This window comes from Apodemus sylvaticus, chromosome 1 (assembly GCF_947179515.1).
Source record: "Apodemus sylvaticus chromosome 1, mApoSyl1.1, whole genome shotgun sequence".
Taxonomy (NCBI): domain Eukaryota; kingdom Metazoa; phylum Chordata; class Mammalia; order Rodentia; family Muridae; genus Apodemus; species Apodemus sylvaticus.
Window position 1 is genome coordinate 101,508,949 of NC_067472.1, and position 16,089 is coordinate 101,525,037.

The following is a 16,089-nucleotide window of genomic DNA, read 5'->3' on the forward strand; positions in this document are numbered from 1 at the left end:
TCTTGAGTGACCCTGTGGATGCTGAGACAGGTGATGTATGTGTAATTACTCCTAATGGATATGTAAGTAAACATTCTCTGTTGTAAATTTCTATTTCAATTTATGATTTAATTTTTTTGTGTGAACTTGTGATGAGCTTTGTATTTCTTTTTCTTTTATTTAATTAGATATATTCTTTCTTTACATTTCAAATGAATTCCCCTTTCCTGGTTCCCCCCTCCTCTAAAGTCGAATAAGCCTTCTCCCCTCCCTGTATTCCCAAATCTCCCTCCTGCTTCCCTGTCCTGGTATTCCCCTACACTGTTGCCCAGGGGTTTCTCCTTTCTTCTTCTTGGGCATCATTTGATATGTGTATTGTGTCTTTGGTATTCCAAGCTTTTGGGCTAATATCTACTTATCTGTGAGTGCATACCATGTGTGTTCTTTTGTGATTGGGTTACCTCACTGAGGATGATATTTTCCAGTTTCACCCATTTGCCTAAGAATTTCATGAATTCATTCATTTTAATAGCTGAGTAGTGTTCCATTGTGTAAATATACCACATTTTCTGTATCCATTCCTCTTTTGAGAGACATCTGGATTCTTTCCAGGTTCTAGCTATTATAATATAAATAGGGCTGCTATGAACATAGTGCAGCATGTATCCTTATTACATGCTGGGGAATCCTCTGGGAATATGCCCAGGAGTGGTATAACAGGGTCCTCCAATAGTATCATGCCCAGTTTTCTGAGGAACCGCCAGACTGATTTCCAGAGTGGTTGTACCATCTTGCAATCCCACCAGCAGAGGAGTGTTCTTTCTTCACATCCTCCCCAGGACCTGCTGTCTCCTGAGTTTTTAACCTTAACCATTCTGACTGGTGTGAGGTGAAACCTTAGGGTTGTTTTGATTTGCATTTCCCTGATGACTAAGGATGTTGAACATTAGGTGCTTCTCAGCCATTCGATATTCCTCAAGTGAAAATTCTTCGTTGAGTTCTGTACCTCATTTTTTAATAGGGTTATTAGGCTCTCTGGAATCTGACTTCTTGTGTTCTTTGTATATATTGGATATTAGTCCTCTGTTGGATGAAGGGTTGGTAAAGATCTTTTCCCAAGTTGTTGGTTGCCATTTTGTCCTATTAATAGTGTCCTTTGCCTTACAGAAACTTTGTAATTTTATGAGGTCCCATTTGTCAATTCTTGATCCTAGAGCATAAGCCATTGGAGTTCTGTTCAGGAAATTTTCATCTGTGCCCATGTGCTCAAGGCTATTCCCCAGTTTCTTTTCTATTGGTTTCAGTGTGTCTGGTTTTATGTGGAGGTCACTGATCCACTTGGACTAGAACTTAGTACAAAGAGATAAGAATGGATCGATTTGTATTCTTCTGCATGCTGACCTCCAGTTGAACCAGCACCATTTGTTGAAAAGGCTATCTTTTTACTACTGGATGGTTTTAGTTCCTTTGTCAAAGATCAAGTAACCATAGGTGTGTGGGTTTATTTCTGGGTCTTCAGTTATTTTCCATATATATACCTGGCTGTCACTGTACAAATACCATGCAGTTTTTAACACTATTTCTCTGTAAGAGTGCTTGAGGTCGGGGATACCGATTCCCCCAGAAGTTCTTTTACTGTTGAGAATAGTTTTAGCTATCCTGGGTTTTTTGTTATTCCACACGAATTTGAGAATTGCTCCTTGTAACTCTATGAAGAATTGAGTTGGTATTTTGATGGGGATTACATTGAATCTGTATATTGCTTTTGGCAAGGTGACCATTTTTACTATATTAATCCTGTCAATTCATAGACATGGGAGATCTTTATATCTTCTGATATCTTCTTTGATTTTGCTTCTTCAGAGACATGAAGTTCTTGTCAGACAGATCTTTCTCTTGTTTGGTTAGAGTCACAAGGAGATAGTTTATGTTGTAACTATTGTGAAGGGTGTTGTTTCCCTAACTTCTTTCCCTGCCTGTTTATCCTTTGAGAATAGGAAGGCTACTGATTTGTTTGAGTTAATATCATATCTGACCACTTTGCAGAAGTTGTTTATCAGCTCTAGGAGTTTTCTCCTGGAGATTTTTGGATCGCTTAAGTATACTATTCTGTCATTAGCAAATAGTGATAATTTGAATTCATCCTTTCCAATTTGTATCCTTTTGACCACCTTTTATTGTCTAATTGCTCTAGCTAGAACTTCAATATATTCAATTTGAATAACTTCAATATTGAATAAATATGTAGAGAGAGGACAGCCTTGTCTATTCCCTGATTTTAGTGGGATTGCTTCAGGTTTCTCTCCTTTAGTTTGATGTTGGCTACTGGTTTGCTATATATTGCTTTTACTATGTTTAGGTATGGGCATTGAATTCCCGTTCTTTCCAACACCTTTAACATGAAAGAATGCTGAATTTTGTCGAATGCTTTTTCAGCATCTAATGAAATGTCCATGTGGGTTTTTTCTTTGAGTTTGATTATATAGTGGGTTACATTGATGGATTTCCATATAGTGAACCATTCCTGCATCCCTGGAATGAAGCCTACATGATCACAGTGAATGATCACTTTGATGTGTTCTTGGACTCAATTGGCAAGATTTTTTTTTCAATGTATTTTTATGTTATTCGATATATTTTTATTTACATCTCAAATGATTTCCCCTTTTCTGATCCCACACTCCCCAAAAGTCACATAAGCCCCCTTCCCTCCCCCTGTTCTCTCACCCACCACTTCCCACTTTCCTGTTCTGGTTTTGTCTTATACTGCTACACTGAGTCTTTCCAGAACCAGGGGCCACCCCTCCATTCTTCTTGTACCTCATTTGATGTGTGGATTATGTTTTGGGTATTCCAATTTTCCAGGCTAATATCCACTTATTACTGAGTGCATACCATGATTGATCTTTTGAGACTGAGTTACCTCACTTAGTATGATGTTCTCCAGCTCCATCCATTTGCCTAAAAATTTCATGAATTCATTGTTTCTAATGGCTGAATAGTACTCCATTGTGTATATATACCACATTTTTTGTATCCATTCTTCTGTTGAGGGATACCTGGGTTCTTTCCAGCTTCTGGCTATTATAAATAGGGCTGCTATGAATATAGTGGAGCATATATCCTTATTACATGCTGGGGAATCTTCTGGGTATATGCCCAGGAGTGGTATAGCAGGATCTTTCAGAAGTGACATGCCCAGTTTTCTGAGGAACCACCAGACTGATTTCCAGAGTGGTTGTACCAATGTGCAACCCCACCAGCAGTGCAGGAAAGTTCCTCTTTCTCCACATCCTCGCCAACACCTGTTGTCTCCTGAGTTTTTAATCTTAGCCATTCTGACTGGTGTAAGGTGAAATCTCAGGGTTGTTTTGATTTGCATTTCCCTGATGACTAATGAAGTTGAGCATTTTTTAAGATGTTTCTCTGCCATCCAAAGTTCTTCAGGTGAGAATTCTTTGTTTAATTCTGTACCCCATTTTTTAATAGGGTTATTTGGGTTTCTGGGGTCTAACTTCTTGAATTCTTTGTATATATTGGATATTAGCCCTCTATCTGATGTAGGGTTGGTGAAGATCTTTTCCCAATTTGTTGGTTGCCAATTTGTCCTTTTGATGGTATCCTTTGCTTTACAGAAACTTTGTAATTTTATGAGGTCTCATTTGTCAATTCTTGATATTAGAGCATGTGCTATTGGTGTTCTGTTCAGGAACTTCCCCTGTGTACCGATGTCCTCAAGGGTCTTCCCAAGTTTCTTTTCTATTAGCTTCAGAGTGTCTGGCTTTATGTGGAGGTCCTTGATCCATTTGGAGTTGAGCTTAGTACAAGGAGACAAGGATGGATCAATTCGCATTCTTTTGCATGCTGACCTCCAGATGAACCAGCACCACTTGTTGAAAAGGCTATCTTTTTTCCATTGGATATTTTCTGCCCCTTTGTCGAAGATCAAGGGGCCATAGGTGTGTGGGTTCATTTCTGGATCTTCAATCCTGTTCCATTGATCTGCCTGCCAGTCACTGAACCAATACCATGCAGTTTTTAACACTATTGCTCTGTACTATTGCTTGAGGTCAGGGATACTAATTGCCCCAGCATTTCTTTTGTTGGTAAGAATAGTTTTAGCTATCCTGGGTTTTTTGCTATTCCAGATGAATTAAAGAATTGTTCTTTCTAACTCTATGAAGAATTGAGTTGGGATTTTGATGGATATTGCGTTAAATTTGTATATTGCTTTTGGCAAAATGGCCATTTTAACTATATTAATCCTGCCGATCCATGAGCATGGGAGGTTTTTCCATTTTTTGAGGTTTTCTTCCATGTCCTTCTTCAGAGTCTTGAAGTTCTTGTCATACAGATCTTTCACATGTGTGGTAAGAGTCACCCCAAGGTACTTTATACTGTTTGGGGCTATTGTGAAGGGGGTTATTTCCCTAATTTCTTTCTCAGCCTGCTTATCCTTTGAGTATAGGAAGGCTACTGATTTGATTGTGTTGATTTCATAACCAGCCACTTTGCTAAAGTTGTTTATCAGCTGTAGGAGTTCTTTTGGGTCACTTAGGTAGACTATCATATCATCTGCAAATAATGATAGTTTGACTTCTTCCCTTCCAATTTGTATCCCTTTGACCTCCTTATGTTTTCTAATTGCCTGAGTTAGTACCTCAAGCACAATATTGAAAAGATAGGGAGAAAGGGGGCAGCCCTGTCTAGTCCCTGATTTTAGTGGGATTGCTTCAAGTTTCTCTCCATTTAGTTTGATGTTGGCTACCAGTTTGCTGTATATTGCTTTTACTATGTTTAGGTATGGGCCTTGAATTCCCTTTCTTTCCAAGACTTTAAGCATGAAAGGATGCTGAATTTTGTCAAATGCTTTTTCAGCATCCAATAAAATGACCATGTGGTTTTTTTCTTTCAGTTTGTTTATGTAGTGGATTGCATTGATGGATTTCCGTATATTGAACCAACCCTGCATCCCTGGAATAAAGCCTACTTGATCATGGTGGATGATCGTTTTGATGTGTTCTTGGATTCGGTTGGCAAGAATTTTATTATTTTTGCATCGATGTTCATAAGGGAAATTGGTCCGAAGTTCTCTTTTTTTGTTGGATCTTTGTGTGGTTTTGGTATCAGCGTAATTGTGGCTTCGTAGAAGGAATTGGGTAGTGTTCCTTCTGTTTCTAATTTGTGGAATTGTTTGAAGAATATTGGTGTTTGAATGTCTGATATGTTGGAAGACTTTCTATGACTCCTTCTATTTCTTTAGGGGTTATGGGACTATTTAGATGATCTATTTGGTCCTGATTTAATTTTGGTATTTGGTATCTGTCTAGGAAATTGTCCATTTCCTCCAGATTTTCCAGTTGTGTTGAGTATAGGCTTTTATAGTAGGATCTGATGATTTTTTTTAATTTCCTCAGTTTCTGTTGTTATATCCCCCTTTTCATTTCTAATTTTGTTAATTTGGATACTTTCTCTGTGCCCTTTGGTCAGTCTGGCTAAGGGTTTATCTCTCTTGTTAATTTTCTCAAAAAAAAACAGCTCCTGGATTCGTTGATTCTTTGTATGGTTCTCTTTGTTTCCACTTGACTGATTTCAGCCCTGAGTTTGATGATTTTCTGTCTTCTACTCCTCCTGGGTGAATTAGCTTCTTTTTGTTCCAGGGCTTTCAGGTGTATTGTTAGGCTGCTAGTGTATGCACTCTCCATTTTCTTTTTGGAGGCACTCAGGGCTATGAGTTTTCCTCTTAGCCCTGCTTTCATTGTGTCCCAAAGATTTGGGTATGTTGTGCCTTCATTTTCATTAAATTCTAAAAAGTCTCTGATTTTTTTCTCTATTTCTTCTTTGGCCAAGGTGTCATTGAGTAGAGTATTGTTCGTCCTCCATGTGTATGTGGGCTTTCTGTTGTTTTTGTTGCCATTGAAAACCATTCTTACTCCATAGTGATCTGATAGGAGGCATGGGATTAGTTCCATCTTTTTATATTTGTTGATGTCTGTCTTGTGACCAATTATATGGTCAGTTTTGGAGAAGGAACCATGAGGTGCTGAGAAAAAGGTATATTCTTTTGCTTTAGGGTGAAATGTTCTATGAATATCAGTTAAGTCCAATTGGTCCAAAGCTTCAATTAGTTTTATTGTGTCCCTATTTAGTTTCTGTTTTCCTGATTGGTCCATTGAGCAGAGTGAAGTGTTGAAGTCCCCCACAATTATTGTGTTAGGTGCAATGTGTACTTTGAGCTTTAGTAAAGTTTCTTTTATGAATGAGGGTGCCCTTGCATTTGGTGCATAGATGTTCAGAATTGAAAGTTCTTCTTGGTGGATTTTTCCCTTGACCAGCAAGAAGTGTCCTTCTGTATCTTTTTTGATGACTTTAGGTTGAAAGTCAATTTTATCTGATATTAGAATGGCCACTCCAGCTCATTCCCTGAGAGTATTGGCTTGTAAAATTGTCTTCCAGCCTTTTACTCTAAGGTAGTATTTGTCATTGACACTGAGGCGTGTTTCCGGCAGCAAAATGTAGAGTCCTGTTTCCTTATCCAGTCTCTTAGTCTATGTCTTTTTATTGGGGAGTTGAGTCCATTGGCATTAAGAGATATTAAGGAATAGTGATTATTACTGCCTGTCATTTTCGATGTTATTTTTATATTTGAGTGGTTATCTTCTTTTGGGTTTGTTGAAAGAAGGTAACTATCTTGCTTTTTCCAGGGTGTCATTTCCCTTCTTGTATTGGAGTTTTCCTCCTATTATTTTTGTAGAGCTTGGTTTGTAGAAAGATATTGTGTAAATTTGGTTTTGTCATGGAATATCTTGCTTTCTCCATCTATTGTGATTGAGAGTTTTGCTGGATATAGTAGTCTTGGCTGACATTTGTGTTCTCTTAGAGTCTGCGTGAGATCTGCCCAGGATCTTCTAGCTTTCATGGTCTCTGGTGAGAAGTCTGGTGTGATTCTGATAGGTCTTCCTTTATATGTTACTTGGCCTTTTTCTCTTGCTGCCTTTAATATTCTTTCTTTGTTTGGTACATTTGGGGCTTTGATTATTATGTGACAAGAGGTATTTCTGCTCAGGTCCAGTCTGTTTGGAGTTCTGTAGGCTTCTTGTATATTCATAGGCATCTCTCTCTTTAAGTTGGGAAAGTTTTCTTCCATAATTTTATTGAAGATATTTGCTGGCCCTTTCAGCTGTAAATCTTCACTCTCATCTATACCTATAATCCTTAGGTTTGGTTTTCTCATTGTGTCCTGGATTTCCTGGATGTTCTGGGATACAAGCTTTGTGCATTTTGCATTTTCTTTGACTGTTGAGTCAATGGTTTCTATGGTATCTTCGGCATCTGAGATTCTTTCTTCCATCTCTTGTATTCTGTTGTTTATATTTGCATCTATGGCCCCTGATTTCTTCTCAAGGTTTTCTATCTCCAAAGTTGTCTCCCTTTGTGATTTCTTAGTTGTTTCTACTTCTGATTTTAGATCCTGGATGGTTTTGCTTAGCTCCTTCACTTGCTTGTTTGTGTTTTCCTGTAATTCTTTAAGAGATTTTTGTTTCCTCTTTCATGACTTCTGCTGTTTGACTGACTTTCTCCTGCATTTCTTTAAGGTTTGTGTGTGTGTGTGTGTGTGTGTGTGTTTCTTCTTTATTGGCTTCTAACTCTTGAGCCTTATTCTCCTGAATTTCTTTAAGTAATTTTTGTGTTTCCATTATATGGGTTTCTAGCTTATTCATGTTCCCCTCTATTTCTTTAAGAGATTCATTTATGTACTTTTTGTGTTCTTCTATCAGCATCATGAGCAGTGATTTTAAATCCAAATCTTGTTTTTCTGGTGTGTTTGTGTAACCAGGACTTGCTGATGTTGGAGAGTTTGGTTCAGACGCTGCAATTGCCTAGATTTCTGTTAGTAGAGTTCCTGCGTTTGCCCTTCGCCATCTTGTTATTTCTGGCGTTAGTTGGTCTTGTCTCTGGCTGGTATTTGTGCCTCCTGTGAGACTGTAGGGCTATTTATGCAACACTGGATGGCTGGGTTTCCCCTGTTACAGATTGCTGATGTGCTGTCCTCCTCTTGGGTGCCATTGGAGCCCTAGTGTGCCTTGCCCCAGGTTGTCTGTGAGAACCAGGCGGTGCCCGTTTGCTCCTTCAGTGAGTGCTGATGGTCTATTCTGTGGGACCTTTTCTGAGTGGTGGTCACTCTGCTGGGCAGCTGATCTCCCAACCGGGTTGGTGCACACAAGGCTAGCCTAGCTGCTGAGGCCCTGAGTCTAGGCAAAAGCCTGGCAGGCCCGAGCAAAGTTCCCCTCCGGCTATGACTGTTAATTGGTTCTGTCAGGTGGCCAGGATGGCAGAGTGTGGCCTACTGAGCAGCCCAGGGCCTGGGGTCAGTCCAAGGCCTGTCTGTCTTAGACCCCCTTATGACTCTTAGCTGACTTTGCCTGCTAGAACTCTCTGGCGTCCCGTAGTCAAAATGGCGGCGCGTGCATCAGGCTGGGCAAACAACCTCCTGGCCCAGTTTGTGCACTGATGGCCCCCAAACAGCCCTGGGCCTGAGTGCAGGCCAACGCCCGTCGGGCTTAGACTCCCATGATGTTGGCCTCAGGTTATATTTGCGTACCTCAGTCTGTCTGATTTCTCTGGTGCCCGAGATCCAAAATGGCAGAGAGACTCTCGTAACTGACTGGCGGGAGGCAGAGTTCTGATGTAGCTTCTGTGGGGTGAAAGGCACTGTAAATCTGCCGCTGCTTGCAGCCCGGCTAGCCAGCGAAGGTCAGTGGTAGCGGGCGCAAGGCCTGCCTGGACCCTATCACCTTGGTTCCACTGCTGATGGCCCTTCTGCTGGACCAGCTGCTGCTGCTGCTGCTGCTGCTGCTGCTGCCTCCGCCACCGCGACCGCCAAGATTAACATTTGGCAAGAATTTTATTGAGTAATTTTGCATCGATATCCATAAGGGAAATTGGTCTGAAGTTCTCTTTCTTTGTTGGATCTTTGTGTGGTTTTGGTATCAGCGTAATTGTGGCTTTGTAGAACGAGTTGGGTAGTGTTCCTTTTGTTTCTATTTTGTGGTATAGCTTGAAGAATATTGGTGTTAGGTCTTCTTTGACGGTCTGATAGAGTTCTGCACTGAAACTATCTGATCTTGTGCTTTCTTTGGTTAGGAGACTGTCAATGACCTCTTCTATTTCTTTAGGGGTTATGGGACTGTTTAGATTGTCTATCTAATCAACTTTGGCAGTTGGTATCTGTCTAGGAAGTTGTCCATTTCATCCAGATTTTCCAGTTGTGTTGAGTATAGGCCTATGTAATAGGATCTGCTGATTTTTTGAAATTCCTCAGTTTCTCTTGTTATTTCTCCCTTTTCATTTCTGATTTTGTTAATTTGGATACTGTTTCTGTGCCCTCTGGTTAGTCAGGCTAAAGGTTTATCTATCTTGTTGATTTTCTCAAAGAATCAGCTCCTGGTTTTGTTGATTCTTTGTATAGTTCATTTGTTTCTACACTGTTGATTTCAGCCCTGAGTTTGATGATTTCCTGCCTTCCACTCCTCTTATCTTTATTAGCTTCTTTCTGTTCTAAAGCTTTCATGTGTGCTCTTAAGTATGCTTTCTCCAGCTTCTTTTTGGAGGCACTCAGAGCTATGAGTTTTCCTCTTAGCACTGCTTTCATTGTGCCCCATAAATTTGGGTATGTTGTGCCTTCATTTTCATTAAATTCTAAATAGTCTTTGATTTCTTTTCTTATTTCTTCCTTGACCAGGTATCATTGAATAGAGCACTGTTCAGCTTCCATGCATATGTGGGCTTTCTGTTGTTTTTTGTTGCTATTGAAGGCTACCCTATCCCATAGTGATCTGATAGGAGGCATGGGATTAGTTCAATCTTTTCATATCTGTTGAGGTCTGTTTTGTGACCAATTATATGGTCAATTTTGTAGAAGGTACCATGAGGTGATGAGAAGAAGGTATATTCTTTTGATTTAGGATGAAATGTTCTGTAGATATCTATTAAATTCATTTGGTTCAAAACTTCTGTTAGTTTTACTGTGTCTCTGTTTAGTTTGTGTTTCCCTGATTTGTCCATTGAGGAGAGTGGGGTATTGAAGTCACCCACAATTATTGTGTGAGGTGCAATGGGTGCTTTAAGCTTTACTAAAGTTTCTTTTACAAAAATGTTTGTATGAGGGTTTCCTTTTATTTGGAGCATGGATGTTCAGAATTGAGAGTTCTTGGTAGATTTTTCCTTTGATGGGTATAAGGTGTCCTTCCATGTTGTTTTTTTTTTTTGTTGTTTGTTTGTTTGTTTGTTTTGGTTTGGTTTTTTTTTTTTGATGACTTTTGGTTGAAATTCTATTTTATTGGATATTAGAATGGCTACTCCAGCTTGTTTCCTGGGACCAATTGCTTGGAAAACTGTTTTCCAACCTTTTACTATGAGGTAGTGTTTGTCTTTAACACTGAGATGCGTTTCCTATATGAAGCAAAATGTTGGGTCCTGTTTAAGCATTCCAGTCTGTTAGTCTATGTCTTTTTATTGGGGAATTGAGTCCATTGATGTTAAGAGAGATTAAGGAATAGTGATTATTGCTTCCTGCTATTTTTGATGTATTTTTTATGTTTGTGTGGTTATCTTCTTTTGGGTTTGTTGAAAGAAGATTAATTTCTTGCGTTTTCTAGTGTGTAGTTTTTCTCCTTTTGTTGGTGTTTTCCCTTCACTATCCTTTGAACTGCTGGATTTGTGGAAAGATACTGTGTTAATTTGTTTTTGTCATAGAATACCTTTGTTTCTCCATCTATACTAATTGAGAGATTTGCTGGATATAGCAGTCTAGGTTGGCATTTGTCTTCCCTTAGGGTGTGTATGACATCTGCCCAGGATCTTCTGGCTTTCATAGTCTCTGGGGAGACGTCTGGTCTAATTCTGATAGGTCTACCTTTATATGTTACTTGACCTTTTTCCCTTATTGCTTTTAGTAGTTTTTCTTTGTTTAGTATATTTGTTGTGTTAATTATTATGTGATGGGAGGAATTTCTTTTCAGGTTAAATCTATTTGGAGTTCTGTAGGCTTCTTGTATGTTCATGGGCAACTCTTTCTTTAGGTTAGGAAAGTTTTCTTCTATAATTTTTTGAAGACATTTACTGGCCCTTTAAGTTGTAAATATTCACTCTCTTCTATACCTATAATCCTTAGGTTTGGTCTTTTCATTTTGTCCTGGATTTCCTGGATATTTTTGGTCAGGAGCTTTTTGCATTTTTCATTTTCTTTGACTGTTGTATCAATGCTTTCTATGGCATCTTCTGCATCAGAGATTCTCTCTTCTATCTCTTGTATTCTGTTGTTGATGCTTTGATCCATGACTCCTGATTTCTTTCTTAGGTTTTCTATGTCCCGAGTTGTTTCCCTTTGTGATTTCATTATGGTTTCTACCTCCATCTTTAGATCCTGGATGGCTTTGTTCAATTCTTTCACCTGTTTTGTTGTGTTTTCCTGCCAAGAGTCAAACTGACCTTACTTTTTGTTTAGAGTTTATTAAAGATAGGCTTGGATTTTGACTTCTCCTCAGCTATAGACCTTGGAGAAAACAAGTAGTCACAGTGCCCTCCCAGAAGAAGAAAACATCTTGCAGCTGCCAGAGATTCACCTTGGCTAAATGCCCGGGCTACGTGCAGAATCCCACTTGTTCACTTCTTCCCCTGCCTGTATAAGTTCCCTGAGAAAATACAGTTTACGAGGTCTTGAGCAGTTAATTTGTCTTGACCTCATTCTTCGTGTCTCCTGTCTCTGTTTGTCTGCCCTTCTCTTCTAGGGTCCCCTGTCAAAAACCCCCATGGGCCGGAGCATTTTCCTTTAGTTCTTCAAGGGCTTCTCCCTGTTTACTTGTGTTCTCCCATATTTCTTTAAGGGAGTTATTTATGTCCTTCTTGAAGTCCTTCATGAAGCTCTCCATCATTATCATGAGCTGTGATTTTAAATCCAAATTTTGCTTTTCTGGTGTGTTAGGGTATCCAGGACTTGCTGTTGTAGAAGAATTGGGTTCAGATGGTGCCATATTGCCTTGATTTCTGTTAGTAATGTTCCTATGTTTGTCTTTTGATATCTGCTTATCTCTGGTGTTAGTTGGTCCTGATGTCACTGGCTAGTGCTTGTCCCTCCTGTGTGCCTGCAAGCCTATCTCAGCACCCCTGGGTGGCCAGCTTTCCCCTGGCACAGATTGTTGTGGGACTGCCCAGCTGCTGGGTGCAGGTGGGGCCCTGGTGGTAGGAGTCCCAAGTGATCTTACACTCAGGTGTTCCCTGTGTACCTTGCTGTAACAGCCTGCTCAGTTGCAGGAATGAAGATGGTGGCCTCACCTCTAACCACGGACTCCCTGCATAACAGATGTCCCCTAGCAGACTAGGTGCACAAAAGGCTGTGGGAGCACTGCTCAGCTCCTGGGTGCAGGTGGTGCCCTGGCGGGCCATGTCCCAAGCAATCTTACACTCGGCTGTTCCCTGTGTACCTGGCTGCACCTGGCTGCTCAGTCACAGGAGAAAAGATGGTGGCCTCACCTCTAAATGCAGGATTCCCTCTAACCGCTGGACTCCCTGCAGGGCAGGGTAGGTGCACAGAGGCCTGTGGCGCTGCCCAGCTCCTGGGTGCAGGTGGGGGCCTGGCAGGCCATGTCCCAAGCCATCTTACACTTGGGTGTTCCCTGCATACCTGGCTGTTCCTGTCTGCTCAGTCACAGGAGCATATGATGAACTTTGTAACATGTGATCATGTATTCTGAAAGTTGCATAAGTATAAGGGTCTCTCTCTCTCTCTCTCTTTCTCTCTCTCTCTCTCTCTCTCTTCCGCCCCCCCCCCCCGCGCTTGCTCTCTAGCTCTCTCTCTCTTTTTATGTTTCCCCATCTAGAAGAATTTTTCCTTCCCCTCATCCCCTGCTTAGGATCTTCCTGCTTTTCGCTTTTAGATAGCTTTCATAGGAAACTTTTTACAACTTAGTAATAAACTCTATAACCACTTCTCTAAGTATCCCATTTTCTTCCTCTGACTTCTGACTAGTAGGCTGGAAGTTAGAGCCCAGCAGTTCCTGCTGAGATAGAACAAAGGTCACATTTGCTTAATCCTCCCCTGTTAGGCTACAGGTTTTAATCACCTAAGCCAGCAGTCTTTCACCCTCAGAAAGAGCAAGAAAGCTGTTATGACTTTTTAGAAGTTTTCATCAGCATTTCAGTACAGTTAGAAAGCTAGAAAGCCCAGACTTCAAAGCCATCACCAGAGTCCTCCTCCAGTGTCTCCACCACTAACTTCTCCATGCCAGGAGGCTCCAGGCTTAGGACAATGACACCATTGAAGAGTTTCAGCAAGATGAAAAATGACAAACTGTTTGTGAATTGTAAAATGCTCACTCTGCTGTTTGTAAATGGAACCAATTATGGAGTAAGGATGCAAGTTTTTCCAAAAAGACCTTAAAATACTTATGGAAAGACAGATAGGGGATTTGAGCATAGTCAGACTTGATGTCAAATCAAAGGTGAAAGTGCAACACACACACACACACACACACACACACACACACCAGAATGACTCATGAGCACTTCAAACTCAAATGTTCAATTCAAATGCTAAGCTAATTTTGCTATAGGCAGCATCAGAGAACAGAATACATCTGATCAGTTTCTGCTTTAAGATCCATGTGTTTGGTGATGCCATTTACCATAAAGGAAAACACTGCAGATGCACTTTGTATAAAGGGAGGTTCTAGAGCTCTGGTGGCTTAATCTGTTTAGTATGTAGTACTTTCATAAAGGCTGGTTCTGAGTTTCTAAACCAGTTTTTGAAAAACTTAATTTTGAAGGATTTATGCTTCATGTATGTGTGTAATTCTATAATTATGTTAGATAAAGTTTTCAGAGTTCAGAATTATACAGACCCCAGTATGCATACTATATCTAGTAACATATGCTATAATCTTTACAACTTGTTCTTCTCATCTGTAAACTGTACTAAGTGGCATTACTCTCTCAAAAATTATTTTTAATTAAATATGGTGCTCAAAAAATTAGGTCATAATTTTTTAAATTTTTTTTCAAGCATACCATTAAGAAAAATAGAAAGAAAAAAAGAAAGAACTATTTAATCCAGCAAGTGCAGGGTAAAGGAGCAAGAAAGAGACATGTTTCTCTTTTTCATTCATTTTCTTTAAATAAGTAAAGGAAAAGTGAAGAGCAATGGTTTGAAGAAGTATAAGCAAAAGTTTTAGTAATTATAGAAGAAAGGATTAGGGTTGATCGGTGCTTAGCAAAGAACAGTACAGTACATTGTTTCCAATAAAGAAGCTATGAAACACAGGATGCTGGAAAATGCCCATCATTCAAATATCTATCAGTAAAGGATGCAAACCTCAGTTGTGGTATTGCTCATTAGCACTGAAATCGACCAACTCAATCCACCAAAGTGTATGACAGTTCAGCAAAAGAAGCCTTGATTTTCCCAGAGATTTTTGGGGATCTCTCCCCTTTTCTCTTCGGCTATATTTTGTGCATGCGTAGAATGACCATGTTTCAAATAAATGGGAATTCAAAGTTTCATCAGATCAACGTTGCTTGAGTGTAGCTTTCAGCACCCACTCATTGTGTCTTTCTCAAAGAGAAGAAAAGCAGGAATTTGTCCTGGATCTGCTTGGTCTTCACTCCATAAACAACTGGATTTAGAGCAGGAGGGATGGCCACATAGAAGTTAGCAAATAAGATGAGAACATTACGAGGAACACTGTGCCCAAAGCGATGAGCAAGGATAGAGAAGAAGGCAGGTGTGTAGAACATGAGGATGACACAGACATGGGAACCACAGGTGCTCAAGGCCTTCTGGCGGGCACCCTGAGAAGCGAGCAGAAAGACTGCCCGGAGGATGAAGATGTAGGATACTGCAATCAGGATGACGTCTGAGATTACAGTCATGAGGGGGACGGAAAACCCATACCAGATGTTGATAGAGATGTCTGCAGAGGAAAGCCTTGCAACGCCTATATGCTCACAGTACGTGTGAGGAATGACACGGGTCTTGCAAAATGGCAATCGCCTCAGCAGGAAAACATCTGGCAGGATGACTGAGAAGCTCCTCACAATGATGCTCACCATAATCTTGACAATCACCTGCGGAGTCAGGATGGTGCTGTACCTCAAGGGCAAGCAGATAGCCACATAGCGATCAAATGCCATGGCTAACAGGATAGCCGAGTCCACCACAAAGCTGAAGTGGAGGAAAAACATCTGAGTGAGACACCCGGAGAAGGTTATTTCTTGGGACCCAAACCAAAGGTTACTGAGCAGTTTGGGCACTGTGGCAGTGGACAAGACGAGGTCTGTGCTGGCCAGCATGGACAGGAATATAAACATGGGCTCGTGGAGGCTCTGCTCCACTGCAATCAGGTAGAGGAGAACGCAGTTGCCTACGATAGCCACAACATAGATGACACAAAAGGGAATACCGATCCAGATGTGGAACTTTTCCAAGCCGGGTATGCCAATAAGAGTGAAGGAAGTTGGGTTGTAACAGCTTAGGTTATACATGGCCTCTGTGGTATCAATCTGCTGGTTCTTGAGCCTGAGGACAAAGATTCTTTCAGAATCATTTATGAAATGTAAATGTTTAACTCTAGGCACAGAGGACTGGTGACAAGTCAGCGTTCCTGCTTGGAAGCAACTCCTTTTTCCAAGATGAAGAAATGCCTGTAGACTGCCTTCTCACTGCCCCTTCTGTATGCCAGTGGCTTCACTTCATCGCCTATGTGTTCATATTGATTAATAAACAATATAAAAAATAATTTGTGTAAGTCAGGAACTGCATATGGTTAAGAGTCTAAAATGAGCAGCTTTTTAAAATGGAGAAAGTACCAAAGGCAAGAGGGAAAAGAAGTAGAGTAAGAAAGAAAAGGGAAAAGATAAAAATACAAGTATTAAAAATACTATGCTGTTAAGACAGAGTATTGTTCTTCCAGAATATCTGAAGCCTTTTCCCAGCAGCCTTGAGGGACAGATCACTACAGCCTGTAATTTCCACCTCCAGGGAATCCAACTTCCTGTTCCATCTCCACAGACACATGCATTCATCTGTATGCACCCACATTCAGACACAGAGTTCAA

At 40.4% G+C, this 16,089-nt stretch overlaps 1 protein-coding gene across 1 annotated transcript; it reads right to left on the reverse strand.

Annotated features, from left to right (window-relative positions):
- Positions 1-14,574: 14,574 nt before the first annotated feature.
- On the reverse strand, positions 14,575-15,516 carry LOC127680647 (olfactory receptor 52H1-like). Its single transcript, XM_052176248.1, has one exon. It carries the CDS (start codon positions 15,514-15,516, stop codon positions 14,575-14,577), a length of 942 nt encoding a protein of 313 aa, XP_052032208.1.
- Positions 15,517-16,089: the final 573 nt, after the last annotated feature.

Bases quoted from the DNA above. Each gene is read 5' to 3' on its own strand.
- LOC127680647 (XM_052176248.1), bottom strand. From the start codon at position 15,516: ATGTATAACCTAAGCTGTTACAACCCAACTTCCTTCACTCTTATTGGC.